The following is a 15,046-nucleotide window of genomic DNA, read 5'->3' as shown; positions in this document are numbered from 1 at the left end:
CTGGTAACAGTCTTCAGATTATTCCTCTCTGATCTTCTGCTGCTGTCCTGCTCCTGGTCTTTTCCCTCTTTAGTGAACTGCTCCTGGTCTTTTCCCTCTACTGGACTGAATAGATAGTACCGAACAGGCAAAGCAAACGAACAGAACACTGATGTCCTCTGTACTTCTTCTATCCTTTTCTGACAGGCTTGATTGACATGTTCTTTTGCTTGCTTTTGCTAATAACTTTTTGTCAGAACTCTCCAGAGCACATACCACTTATAACATTTATTTTTAACATATCTGGTTTCATGATCAAAATTACCTCATTACTTGCCATTTTGTAACACAGTTTCTAATATACCTAGTCTTATGATCAAAAACTGCCTTGTTGCAGGTTGTTCATGCCTCTTTGCAACATTGTCTCTAATGTACCCAGAAGGTGTCCAACCTCATGGTAAACGTTATCTCACCTCTGTTTTCCCTGTCAACTTCTCCCCTGTCAATTTCAGTACTACATAACCTACAGCTTTCATCTAATAGTGGAGAGACTCTTGCTTATTCAAAATGGAGGCCGGGGATACAAGATGGAGTCTGGGGCCTTCAAAAAGGGGTTTATCTGGTATCAAGAGCAGGCAGATGCGCATGTCTCCAGTTTCCTGCCACTAATTAGAGGCAAAAACATAAAGGTCATGACTGACAACATGTCATAAATGTTTTATATAAACCAGCAAGGAAGAGCAAGATCCCCCTCCCTTGTGCTGAGGCTATAAAGCTTTGGAATTGGAGAATATGCAATCAGATTTTTATCACAAAATACCTTCCAGGAGTTCAGCACGTGACCGCAGACAGACTCAACAGGCACTTCTCTCAAGACCGTGAGTGGGAGATAGATTAAACCATACTTCACCATATATTCTACCAATGGGGTACTCAGATAGACTTTTTCACCCCAGCAATAAACAGGAAATGCACCCAGTTTTGCTCCAGAACTAGTCAGCGTCATTGATCCCTGGGGAATGCCTTTCTCTTCCAGTGGTCGCTGGGTCTCTGTATACGTTCCCCCCAACTCCTCCAGTATCCAGAGTCCTACTCAAAAAGGGACAAGGCCAGAGTTGACAAACATGGTGTCCTTATCTGATACAGATGACAGTGTTCTGCCCAATTACTCTTCATGCCGCTCCTCCTCTCCTCTCATAGAAGAGTGGAGAGATCCTTCACCCCAGTCTTAGAATCCTTCACCTCAAAGCATAGCTGGTCGGTGATTCATGGGCATAGAAAATGCAGTCTACGCCCTGCACTTACAAAAATGGACAAGATTTGCCCATTGGTACGATGTGAAACACATTGCACCAACAACCGCATTGCTGCCAGATGTACTGGACTACATTCTAGAACTACAGACCTCGGGGTTATCACCGAGTTCCATTAGCATTCATCTGGCAGCCACCCTCCAATAGAAGGTTACTCTATATCAGCCGACCCAACGACAATGAGGTTCCTCAAAGGCCTGTGCAACCTTTTTCTGCCAGTTAAATGCCCTACTACAGTTCAGAACCTCAGTTTGGTTCTTAAATGCTTTACAAGACCACTGTTTGAACCTATGGCTGCCTGCTCACAACTCTGTTTCTCAGTAAAAGTGACATTTCTGATTGCCATCACATTGGCTCACTGAGTAGGGGAAATGGGGTTTTTATGGCACACACCATATTTTTCAGAGACAATATTACATTATGACGATACCCCAAGTTTTTTCCAAAGGTACCCTCTGATTTCCATATTAATCAGCCCATTCACATCCCTGTCTTTCACTGTAAACCTCACCAGGATCAGAGGGAGGCATTGCTCCGCACACTTGATGTTAGGAGAGCCCTGGCCTTGATAGGACTAAACATTTCAGGATGACCTCCCGATATTGTCTTGATCACAGACAGAACAAAAGGAGTTGCAATCTCTAAACAGAGGCTCTCTAGCTTGATAACTGACTGCATTAGTAACTGCTACCGATCTCATAATCTTGAAGCACCCACTGACATACAAACTCACTCTGAAATCTGTTTCCACCTCCAGCCTTTCTTGAGAATGTTCCTATCATTGAAATATTTAAAACCTCAACACGAGCTTCTATGCATACATTTGCTGAATGCTATGCTATAATTCACCACTCTGCTTCTGATACTGTGTTTGGCTCAGCAGTACTTTCTTACACACTGAATTAGACTCCAAAGCCGCCTCTTCCTTAAAAGGGAACTTCTCTGTAGTCACCTAGAGTGGAGAACCAATAGGGACACTATTCGAGGAAGAAGAAATGGTTACTCATCCCGTGCAGTAACTGCAGTTCTTCAAGATGTATGACCCGATGGTGCTCCACTACCCACCCTCCTTCTGCTCTGCTGCAGTTACCTGTCATGGGGCTTCATGGTAGAGAAGGAACTGACGATGGTTAGTCTGTGCAATGCTATATAGCAACACCATGGAGCACAAGGTGGAGTAACACGCATGCTCAGGCCGAACAGACACTGCTATGAAAAATCTCCCATGGAAGTACAAGGGGCACAAATGCTCCTAGAGTGTGGACACAGAGGGACACATCTTGAAGAACTGCAGTTACTGCACAGGGTGAGTTACCATTTCTTATGGAAGAATGTGTAAGGGCAGGGAGTTTCAGATCAAATGTCAATGCCAAATTTGGGAAGCTTTTGATTGGAAGGACCTTAAGAAGTGGTTATCCTCAGGACTATTACCCAGAGTTCAGGAGTGCAACATATAGTAGTACAATTTTCAGAGACAATGAAATACAAGTTTCTGTAACCATCTCTTCCTTTATTTCTAGCAGAGGTATTGATAGGTTGATGAGAAAATAATCAAGTTCCTAAAAATAAAATAATAGCAAAGTAACAGTATTCTGAAGCATTATTCATACCATAATTGTTGAAATAGAAAGCTGAACTTAAATATATTGTAAAATTTTTAAAGGTACTAATGCCCTTTCTTAATCTGAAACATTTTTGTTAAATAATTCCTATAAAATATGATAAGAGCTTAAAGAAAATTTCACTGTATCCTTGTAGCTATCTCCCATTGTAGTCTACATCCTTTAATCTTGCTAGAGCCTTGTTTACCCAAACACTTAAATAACTTAGGCATCTCAGTCCCATTCAAAAGCTTTTGCAAATTTTATCCATTGAGTACATGATTGAATAAATTACTTCTGTGGGACTATTTATATGCTTGAAGTTAAGCACATATATTAGTGTTTGCATGATTGAGGCCTATGTATTGACATGATTTCTAAAAATTAAATATAAATTGGTCACAGGTGGGGAAATGGCATCAGCTAAAGATGAATGTTAATTACAGCATTAAATAACCTTGGTTTCACTGGGTTGTGTCCCAAAGGTTTTATTGTTCAAAATTTGTTTTTGTATTTGCTATATAAAAGTCAACAGAAGAATCATATTCTGGGAAACATTTTTTGAAATTGTACAGTTGATGATAGTTTATATTTTTTCCCCTTGTAGGCAGCAAGTAACAGAAATCATATTCGTTTTAAAAGCTGTCAGTACTCTAATAGATTCACTTAAGAAAACTCAGCCTGAAAATGGTAAGTTGTTTTAATCAGAAGTCTAAACAAAATTGTGGATGTAATATGTTTGTGCAAAAATCGCTATTTCCAAGAAAAGTATCCTCCATAAGATTCTTAATTTGCCCTTTCAAGTAGAAAGTAGAAATTTTTAAAACATCTCTTTAATAGGTCCATCAGCCTACATCTCTGAGATGCAGGTGACATAAAATAATATCTAACTCTTATATAGAGCTTTTCATCAGTCGCTCTCACAGCACTTTACAAAAGAGTATCACTAGAGTATCACTAGACTAGAAAGCTTCCAGCTGTAGTGCCAATGCCCTTTCTTAATCTAAAACATTTTTTGGTAAATAATTCCTATAAAATATGATAAGAGCTTTAAAAAAAATTTCATTCTATCTTTGTAGCTATCTCCCATTGTAGTCTACATCCCTTAATCTTGCTAGATCCTTATTTACCCAAACCATATTCTATTCAGTCTTACAGTTCTCATTCACTATTAGGTCCATTAAGATTAAGATAGTCATTTATGTAACGTGATAGGGATAAGTTTACTTTTTCTAAAGATACTGTCTGTGTAATATTTTTACTTCTGAGTGTTGGCTACACTAGCAGAACTCCTGTTGCTTTTAGAACATTTTTGGTCCCTATGGGCAGTGTTCACCAGTAGTCTTAACCATTGCTCTTGGAAAACTTACATCCAGGTCATTCTTGACCATAGTCAATTAAGGAATGTTCATCAAGAGCTGTGCTTGTTTTTAACCATTGTATTCCAAAATCAAAAGTAAAACTTCAAGCTGTTGGAAAAAACTTTCTTAGGACAGGGAGCTCAAAATAGACAGCAAACTAAACAAGGCATATAGTTTAAAACTCCCAGCTGTTGAACTGGATGAGAAGTACTATCGTGGATATTACATGTGTTGTGCTGTCCTGTCATGCCCTCTGCTGTCTCTGTTCTTGCATTCTGGAAGGGTTCTGAAATTGACAAGAGGCCTGGTTACTGAAAAGCTTCAAAAAGACTCTTGCAGCTATCACTTTGGATGGCTAATTGCTTTTATTTTCCTCTCCTACCCCAATCAGAAGCACATTTTTAACTGACACTTTTCAAGGAGGCTCACATTTTTTTCAGGCATGATCACGTTCCTTAAAGTGCCGATTGAAAACTCCCTTAAAACTTTCTCTACATTTTTTTAGCACGAACAGAAGAGAAAAATACAAAACTAAGGAAGCTTTCAACAAGAATAGAATGGACACTGTTAAAAAGCTGCTGCTTTTTGCCAACTCTGGAAGTCTATAAAATCATACAGAAATTTTCTGCAGCGCATTACTGAAATAATGTGCAAAACAAGAGCAAAATATGGTAGATTCCACTTAATAGCAGTCCTGATATTAACAACTTCCAGTTAATAGCAACGTTTTGCCAGGAACCAGTCCCATCACGTTGACTTAATGGGATTCAAATAGTAGCAACTGCATGACACTACTGAGAATTTTTTTTGGTAGAAAGGTCCCAGCCACAGGCAGGTTTGTGGGGCTTCCACAAGGGAAGGAAGCACTGGGACGTGCCTTCCCTGGCTGTAGTTCCACAAACCCGACTGCACCCAGAGATCTGCTGCCAGCTAAGGAGGTAACAGACTGGGGTGCCTGTATCTCCTGCCAAAATCCCAGCACTGTGGGCTGGGAGGGGAGGTTGTGGGCAGATTAGCAGCAGGATGGGGAGCTGCATCCCCGATGCTGGGGCTTTCCACAGGGAATGGTGGTTCTGGGGACACATGGAGCTGCGTGGTACCTTTCCATGCGCTCTCAAGGTTATACCCGCATGTCCCAGCACTTTCTTTCTTGGCCACAGCCCCACAAACCTGCCTTCCACTTGTTGGCAACTTCTGGATAATGGAAACTTTTGCTGGAAACCAAGAGTTTGTTAATAAGCGGAATCCACTGTATCTGAGATTTTCTATCCAGTTTATGATCCTAAAGCATAGTATGCATTACATTAAACCCTGGAGACCTACTAACCTGAAAATGCTTTAGCTTTATATAGTAGATGGTTAACTTGCGCACAAAGCCACAACATAACTTCATTGTCTGTCAGCTCTTTCTTTGTGAGGTAGGATAGTCATCTTTGTGTATCTATCCCATCCCTGATAAATAGGTGGTTCTTAGAGTAGTTGTCCCGATGGGTGTGCAAGTGTTTAGTAGCACACTTCAGGGGTGTGTCTGTTTGGTAGCAGTGTCTGCCCCTGCACCTAATACGTCCTTGTGCGCCAGTCTGAAACCTGCTGCCACTCCAGTTTTTTTCCTCAGCTGCCTGTGCTAGAGACAGAGTTTTGCAGTGTCAGTTAACTTCAAATTAGCTAGCTTGCCAGTCTGATTTTTTTTAATTTAAACTTTTTAATGTAATATTTATTAATTTCCCACACACCAACTACAGCAAGGGCCTGTCTGCAGTTTGTGGGCCATATGCAGCCTGTACGTTTGTAGGACCTCATCCCAGACTTCATTCCCAATGCCTTCAAGCCTGGCTCAAGCACAACTTGTCCAAGAGGGTGTCTGTCTCTGATCTGTCAACTCTCCGTGAGTGGAAGAATCCCTGCAAGGTATGCTTGCATTCATCCCCCACAAGGACCATCATCACAGATGCCTCTCTGTTACGCTGGCGAGCTCACCTCCATGGTGACTTCATGGCACAAGGCAGGTGACCCATTAGGGTCCTGTTCTTCACATCAATCTATTTGAGCTCAGAGCAGTTCAATGTAAGTGCAGTCATTTTTTACTCAAAATCAAGGGTCACTCAGAAGAGACATGATGGACAACAGAGCTACCATATATTATGTAAACTGCTGAGGAGGAGCACAATCCCAATCCTTGTGCACAGAAGCAATGAAATTTGTAACTGGTGCATAACCCACCAAATCAACATCTCAGTGGCATTTCTGTTAGGTCTGCGAAGCATCACTGAACAGACATTTCTGTGAGGACTACAAATGGGAGCTGAGCTATCCTATCCTACGGGTAGTTCTCACCTATGGCTGTCTAGGGATAGACTTCTTCCTGATGCCATGCAACAAGAAATTCCCACAATTTTGTGAGGCGCAGGGAGGGGAACACCACCATAACTCATTAGGAGATGCCTTCTTCGCTCCGTGGCCACTAAGGGTATGTCCACACTGCAATTAAAAACCCATAGCTGGCCCAGGCCAGCTGACTTGGGTTCACGGGAGTTGGACTAAGGGACTGTTTAATCACAGTGTAGATGTTCAGGCTTGGGCTGGACACTGAGCTCTAGGACACGGCAAGGTGGAAGAGCACTTCAACATGTTTGGTAGAAAATAATCTTCAGCTACTTTACAATTCAGAATCCCCAACTACCAGACGAAGTACAACCATACAAATTATGTCAGGCTGAACTTCTTTATTGAATATCTACCAGCAGAACACACAGAGCAATTCCAGGCAATTATTGTAGAAGGTCAACTGCTCGCCATACCATCTCTGCAGGCCTCTCTTGACACTGCTGATACTGCCATTCAGTCTATTTCTAAGGCAGTAGTTTTGAAGAGGACCTCCTGGTTTCAGCTCTCAGGATTTCCAGAGGAGGTCCAGAATATGGTACTAAACTGTTCACTGACAGCATAGGATGAGTGGACGCATTAAAGGACTCCAAAGGCCACTTTACATTTTCTCTGAGGATCTGTCCTTGGAGGTTGTTAAGGCCTGGCTTGACAAAGCCTTGGCTGGGATGATTTAGTTGGTGTTGGTCCTGCTTTGAGCAGGGGAATGGCCTAGATGACCTCCTGAGGTCTCTTCCAACCCTAATATTCTATTATCTATACATGTACCCAAAAGAGAGAGTTTAGTAGGTCCCAGACAGCACAGAGGTCCTGCCCCATTCAATTCCCAGAGGCTATATGAACTTCAGTGCAAGAGACAAAGATTCCAGAGGAGAAAACCACCCACTTCCCAATATTCAACCTCACAAATCTTCCACCTCGTAGCACCAATTTTGACAGGGTGGTTGAGGTCCTGAGCTGCTCTCCCCTTTTTATATTAAAAAAAAAATACCATTTGGGGTTCAATGAGATATTGAGGTAAAAATCTGGTGTCCCATAGCTTTTAGTGTTTTTCTTTACATATTAATTAAAAATGCTTTTCTACTGTAAAAATATGAACAATATTACATTATTTCATTTTGTACTTTTCTGTTACAGTTGATGCAAACACATGGGCACAAGTTATTGCGTTGTACCCAACTTTAGTTGAATGTATCACTTGCTCATCCTCGGAAGTCTGTTCAGCTCTCAAGGAGGCACTAGTTCCCTTTAAGGACTTCATGCATCCACCAGCACCCAAGGTACAGAATGGAGAGTCTTGAAAAGATAAAACTTTTTTATTTTTGAAAGAGAAAAAGTATCCCAAAAAAGAATGTTTGTTCCTAACTGAGACTTCTCTGAGGAAATCTCTTGTGACTAGTACTTGGCAACCAGCGTTGATCTCCTTTCAACTGTACTAACAAGAGCTTTGTAATTCATGCATACAAGCTTACAGCTCAAAGGTTCCAGAGTGAGTAGCAGTGCAAGCCTTTAATAAATTTAACTGACTAGATGGAATCAGTTGTAACCTAATGTACTTGCTACAATATATTGAAGTGGTGACTGAAAAGTGGGCTTATGTATAGCTTGTGGTGTATGTGTTAATGATGTAATTTAAAAAAAGTATTTCAATTCAGTCAGATTTATTAGGCTGGTGTTTTGCACCCTTTTTTCAAGTACAAAATTGTACTAAAATTTTATGCAAGATGGTACTGTAACATTCCATATGATTATCTGTAACCAGCCTTTGTAAACAAAGGGAACTGATGAACTTGTGTGTATAATAAATGGTACAGTTCTGTATAAAATAGTTGCATTTATTATTTAAATTCTTTTTAAAATATTGATAATGTTAAATGCTTGAAAATGTATTTATTATGAATACTAAGTTCTATGCTTGCATTTTTACTTACAATTTGCCTTCATAATTGGCAGATATGGTTATTCATATCTGATCATGCAGTTAATTTTTTGCTTATTTGAATGTATCTTATCTCAACATCGCAACAAAGAGGTCATATGATGACAGACAGCAGCAAATAGCCAATGATCTGCTGATTTCAAACTTTAAAGTAGATGATTTGAAATGAGTTGAATATGTGGAAATATACTGTAGCACTCCAACTCTACCGTACCTCACATCACAAAACATTTGTTTCAACATATTCATTTACGTAAGTCTATCCATTTTTATGTTTGTTTTTGGTGGTAGTTGTCCTGCTTTACAAGAATGTTTCATATTTGGGATTTATATCTCTTTTTTGCCCATAATGTTAGTTGTCATTGTCTTTGAATTATGATCCAAGAAAGGTGATTTCAAATATCTGATATATTTGGCTGTAACTTTTTTTGTTTGTTTCAGTAATCTTAAGCACTCTGTTTTGTACTGTCTTTTCAGCCCAAACAATAATTGTTCTAACCTTCAAGTATAAAATGTGCACGTGATATAAACCATGAGAAGTGTATTTTTGAAGATTGTTATTCATTTAGAAGTGCAGTAAACTTTCTGTCATGAAGTAAAATGTGAATTTTCTCTTTCATGTACTACATAGTTGAAGCAGAATACTTTTGAGTACTGTTCTTTATAAAACTGAATTGTGATATAGCATATTATATTCCTATTCACTGAATTGTTTCAGTAATATTTTACCTGTATTTAGGTATTTATTATCATCCATATGAAGCGCTTTAAAACATAGCTTTAAAAACATAGAAGTCGAAAGTTGGGATCCTACGTCCACAGTTAGGCACCTACCTGGTTTTTCCAAAGGGCTGAATTCTTAGTAGCTGCTATTGTCCTGGCCCAGTGCAGGGGACTGGACTAGATGACCTACTGAGGTCCCTTGCAGGCCTACATTTCTATGATTATATGAAATCAGATGAGGTCCTTGGGAGGAGTTGGCTGCTCAGTGCTTTTTAAAATTGGGCAGACAACTTCCTATGGATTTAATAGGTTAACTTTAGGTTCCGGACTTTTAAAATATTGTGCAGATATTAAAAACAAGGATCATGCATACACTTTTATAGGTTAAAGGATATCCATTGGTTTATGTGAATAGCTTAGGGTTGCTAACCCTCCAGGATTGTCCTGAAGTCTCCAGGAATTAAATATTAATCTTTAATTAACAATAATGTCTTGTGATGAACCCTCCAGGAATATGTCCAACCAAAATTGGTAACCTTAGAATTGATGTATAGTTGGAGGAGTTGCTAGTAGAGTGTTTCATTATGAATTGGCCACAATTAGAGAATCTGTAAGTGCATAGTACTATGCAACCACAGTTTTGAAATGCTTGCTCGTTTTATGCTCCATATTGTATTATTTATTATTCTCATTTTAAAAATAGAAAAATAGGAGAGAGAGAACTTTCCTTTACGTTTCATTTTCCATCATTGGGGATTTTTAAGAGCAGGTTGGACAAACACATGTCAGGAATGGTCTAGATAATACTAAGTCCTGCCCTGAGTGAAGGGGACTGGACTAGATGACCTCTTGAGGTCCCTTCCAGTTTTGTGATTCTATGATTTTAAACTACAGTAAATGCACAACAGGCTTTAAAACCTTGTGTATTTCTCAGTGAACAAAGTTGTATGGAATTCTGTCTTCAAGCTTGGATAAACAAGTTTCTTCCCTAGCTTTAGAGAACACAAATTTTGTATTAGGAAACCAAATATTTTCCTTAACATCTGAATTTGGGTAGGTCTTGCAATGTTTTTGTTCATTTTTAGTGTAAAAATAGCTAATTTTGAGAAGCCGTTCCAAAATGCCACAATATGGAAGCCTATACGCCAAATGAACGTCCTCTAAAACTGAAAATCTGAAAATAACTGCAGTATTGATGAAAGCAACATATTTTTTAGGGCCAGGTCTTGTTGACTTCAGTAGAAGGATGGTCAGGGCCCATAGTGTTACTTACAGTTATTGGGGGGGAGGGGTTTGGTTTTTTTAATTTAGAATTATCTATTTTAGCTAGCTATGTCAGAGCTTATTGTTTTTAATTCCTATTTATTTTATTTGGGAAAGCAGGCTAAAGATGCATCAGACCCAATAAAGGATAACAGTATATGCTCAGTACAGTAAACTTTCTTCAGCTTGATCTGTATAAAACATCTTCTGTTTTATTTGTCTATATTCTTTGTTTCTAGAACTTAGTGTACTTTATAACCAGGGGGTGGGAGGCACACCTTTTAAGAGGCATTTAAAACCAACTACCTTCTACTTATTAGCTTATTTTTCCTCCCCTTAGTCACCAAATTATTCTTAGGGCATCTGGAACTCACCTTAAAGCTGAGGTCTAATCTAGTCAGACATTCTTACCCTTTTTTATTACATGACTAGCTTATGAAAGCTAACAACTTAAGCATTTCATTTAGAAGGACGGCTTTTCACCGTGGATGAAAGTCAGCCTCTTTACAATGTCATCTTGCTCATTTATAACTCTAGTATTACTTACGTTTGAAGTATTGCTTTCTTTTCCTCTATTGAGGGTTCTTGTTTTCTAATAAATATTGATACAGGAGCACTGATACAGTCTTTTTGGATTCATAGAATTTTTATTTTATCAATATTTCTAGAAATGGAGGTTCTGTACATCCTCTGAGAAATATCTTAACCAGTAAAAATGTAGACCCTGAAGCTGCACATACATATGTATAAGTTTAACTTTATATACATGAGTAGTAGTCCTATTCAAATCAGTACTCTCACATGAAGTAAAGTATGTGCATCCATGTTTGCAAGGTTGGAGCCTAACTTATTTTAGTGTAAAATTCACTAAAATGTACTGGATCAGCAAAAGTAGCTGGGGAGTCATGGTAATTCTTATAGCCTTACGAGGATAACTTCTTGAGCTCCCTTCCTGCAATGTACTATAAGGCTCTAGATTCTGTGGGAAATGTCTTCCAGTAATTATAAAATTACTATATACAACCACCACCTCCCAAAAAATGATTGGGAGCCACGAGTGAAAATGTGAAAGTCCTGCAGATACACTGAAAGGAACATACACAAGATATTGAGGAGAACTTACCTCCGCTCCATGCCTCAGACATTGCAACGATATGAGCAAGACTTCGAGCTTGTATATAATCACAGTTTATCTAATAAGTAAAAGTGAATATATACCCTAATTTCAATTCAGAACATAGGTTGCCACAACTTCCAATTTTTAACAAGTTTATTAAATACTCTGAGTATCCTGATATCAATGAACAAAATATTAATAGGCATAATATTTGCATTTACTAAAACAAGAAATTAGATCTTAAAAGATTGCATTATGTTTTTGCCCAGATCAAAAGGCATTTCTCATCTCATCCTTAGCTCTCTGGATCTTGTAAGATAGAATTGTGGTGCGTCCGTATAAGTTCATTGTTAGTACTACTCCAGCAGTTGAGTAAGACATTTTTTCTAGTAAAAGAGGATGTACTGAATGAGGAAGTAGGGTGAATGGTTAACAATTGATATTCATAGATCAGCTATTCTTATTTTCTTTCATAACATTTTTTATAAATTCGATACACAACATTTAAACTCGTAGAGATCTATTTTCTAAGCATGTTTTAAAGGCATTTACTTTGGAATACTTTCAATCTCCATTATACTTGTTTTGAGGTTTTTTGTTAGCTTCTGTTACACAGCAACACTTAGTGATAGAAGTCTCAACACTATGCTGCATGTTTGCTCCATGGAGCCATTCTAATTAATATTTTGAACACATGCTAGATATCCGCAGTGATGCAGAACTCAGCTGAAGCATGAACCATAACTAATTGTGCTCTATGTGATTGATTCTTAGCCATCATATAAGAAAATATTTTTTACACCCTTGGATTTTGAGACCATTTCCAGTTGCTGCAAAAGGGGTGATATAAGGTTTTATTTTGTTCTGGTCAGCTAAGAAGTACCTATTGAATCATACAAATAAACAAATGCCAACAAAATGGCAGCTATCCTGTCCTCCATGAAGATATAGATATATTTACAGATAAATTAAGAGATCCAGTGGTGCCGTAACACCAGGTTGTAACTTTTTCTTTATTTAGACAGAAAACAGTAAGCTATCACTCTTGAGTTGTAGAAGTTGTCACAGTTGTACAAAGTGGTCTTAGTCTTGAGCTTTTACGATTAACAGACAATCCTGATAAATATTTTAATTTCCTGCTGTCTCCCAAAACCAGTTACTGCCTGGCATGTATGTCAGACTTAAATCTCTTCATGGGCATGGTTTTAGCTAACCTCTTTAAGTGTCTTACTTTTAGTTGGCTAATAAAGTTTATAGTCTGCTGCCACTGACAATTTATTTTTACACTCCGTCTGTTTTTGTCTAAACAAATTCCATACACAATGATTAGAGATGCTGTGACTGCCACTTATCATGCTGACCAGTATTGTTTAATTGTTTCCTAGTGCTCCCTTTGACATTCTCTATTGCCTGTTGTCTCTCAACTTAGTCTTAAATTGTAAGCTCTTTTGGGGGAGGGACCATCTTTTTGTTATATGTTTGTACAGCGACTAACACAGAGTAGCCCTGACTAGAGCCCATAGGCACTATTACTGGATAAATAATATATAATAATGATAATAGTAGACAACCGCTTCTGCTTTGGACATAAATATGTTTGGGGATCAAGAATTATATTTTAACTAAAAATGTATATTTTAGCCATACAGATCACCACTGTGTTGAAGTTTTGTCAAGGGTTACCATAGGCAAGGCTAGTAGAACACAAAATTGCAACCCATAAGGTTGACTGTTCCTCACTAGAATCCTTAACTAAACTCAAACTTGAACTTATTTTCTCATTTCTTTTTAGCTGTCATTAGTTGAAAACAGATGGAGAGCTGACGAGGCAGAAACATACAAGAAGTCTATTCCAGATGTCAGGAGGTGCAGAGAAGTCTCTTACACCAACAGTGGTGAGACTGTGTTAACAGGCAGAGAGGAGGCCAGTGCTAGACAAGCAGGGAAGAGAGCCAGAAGAAAAAAGATTAGTGAGATAGGTGGAATCAAGGCTATAGTGGATTTAAATATGAGGAGAGCAATATATATAGAATCTTGAATAGGGAGAAAGAAAATTTATAGAATGGGAGTGAACTGATTCTGTTTTTGTATGTGTGAAAAAGGTGGGCAGCAGTCTTCTGTACATGGGAGAGTCTGCAGACCTGGGACTTGGAGAAAATCTAGGAACTCCTCTGGGGTTTGGGATGACTTTTTAAGCATTACCTTCTGGCTTTTCTTTTTCTCTTTGTCTTTTTTTAATTGTGTAAAAAAAAAAAAAAAAAAGAACAATATGGATGCTTCCCTTCTTATATTGTAATGGGCTCTCTTAAAAATGTTCCTTCATAAATGGATAAAAATGTTAATGGGCTTACATGAGCCCTAGGCTGATTACGAAAACATTTAAAAGAGCAAGGTTTGGGAGGAACATTGGCCCAGTGAGGACTAAGAGTATTATATAAATTAACACACTCCTTCTATGGGAAGAGGTAGGTAGTGCAGTACTGTATTAAGAATGCATTCAAGCAGCTACGAAAACTTTACTGCAAGCTTAGGTAATTAAAAACAAGATATGGGGAGAAGAGGATTTGGAGGAAACATAGTGCCTCAGATAAAATTGAAGGATGAAAACATGAGGAACTTCAATTCACAATCCTGGGTCTCTTGGCTTCTGTGCAGACACAAGGATCTGTCCGCAGTGTGCAGCTTGGAGGATCCAAGGCCCTGCTCAGAATTGTGAGTGTGTGAGAATGCCAAAAAAAAAAAAAAAAGTACAGTTTAAAAACTAATGCTAATAAATGCAGACTTTTCAGGAGCACAGAAACTTTAAAAAATAAAAATCTATAAACATATTTCACATATGTGCATTTTAATAATTAATCTTCATAAGCACTGTGCACATCAGGTTTTGTAGGTAACTAGTTTTTTTACGTTCTACTTGATCTCCTCTATGAAATGTGTGTATATACAGTTGCAAAAAAAGTAATGAAGAGATTGACTACTGTACAGACAAATAGAGCTGAATTCTTTGATCTGCTTAGCAAGCTGATATCTTGTTCCAATAATTCTTTATACTACATTCCAGTGTTATCAACCATTTTCTCACCAAAATAATGTTCACTTAGGACCTGATTTCCACTTGTGAGCATGCACATTTATCATTAACATCTGCACTTGCAGATGATAAATTTCATCACCTATGTCTGCAGGGGCAGTGCTGGAAAAATGCTTAGGCAGGTGCATATATTCATAAAGTTATGTGCATATAATTTGAGGCCATATTGATGCCTCACTGAAAATCGGGTTCTATAATCTGATTTTTTTTAAATGGGGTGCGCAGGGGAACAGGACCTTTACAGTTTTTTGTTCTGTAATATATTTTAAAACTTCTT

General features: G+C 38.4%; 1 protein-coding gene across 11 annotated transcripts in view; it reads left to right on the top strand.

Moving 5' to 3' along the window:
* The window catches only part of MON2 (MON2 homolog, regulator of endosome-to-Golgi trafficking), a 154,869-nt gene extending 140,375 nt beyond the window's left edge, over positions 1 to 14,494 (top strand). For 5 of the 11 annotated variants that reach the window (XM_037887571.2, XM_043548588.1, XM_037887588.2 and 2 more), the window contains 3 exons: positions 3,501 to 3,583; positions 7,774 to 7,916; positions 13,471 to 14,494. In XM_037887571.2, the coding sequence (XP_037743499.1) occupies positions 3,501 to 3,583; positions 7,774 to 7,916; positions 13,471 to 13,716 (472 nt within the window). In that variant the 3' untranslated portion in view covers positions 13,717 to 14,494. The other 6 variants (XM_043548613.1, XM_043548616.1, XM_037887579.2 and 3 more) reach the window with 4 other exon arrangements.
* Positions 14,495 to 15,046: the final 552 nt, after the last annotated feature.

This window comes from Chelonia mydas, chromosome 1 (assembly GCF_015237465.2).
Source record: "Chelonia mydas isolate rCheMyd1 chromosome 1, rCheMyd1.pri.v2, whole genome shotgun sequence".
Lineage (NCBI taxonomy): Eukaryota > Metazoa > Chordata > Testudines > Cheloniidae > Chelonia > Chelonia mydas.
Note: the sequence above shows the minus strand (reverse complement) of the source record. Positions and strands in the feature narration are given on the sequence as shown.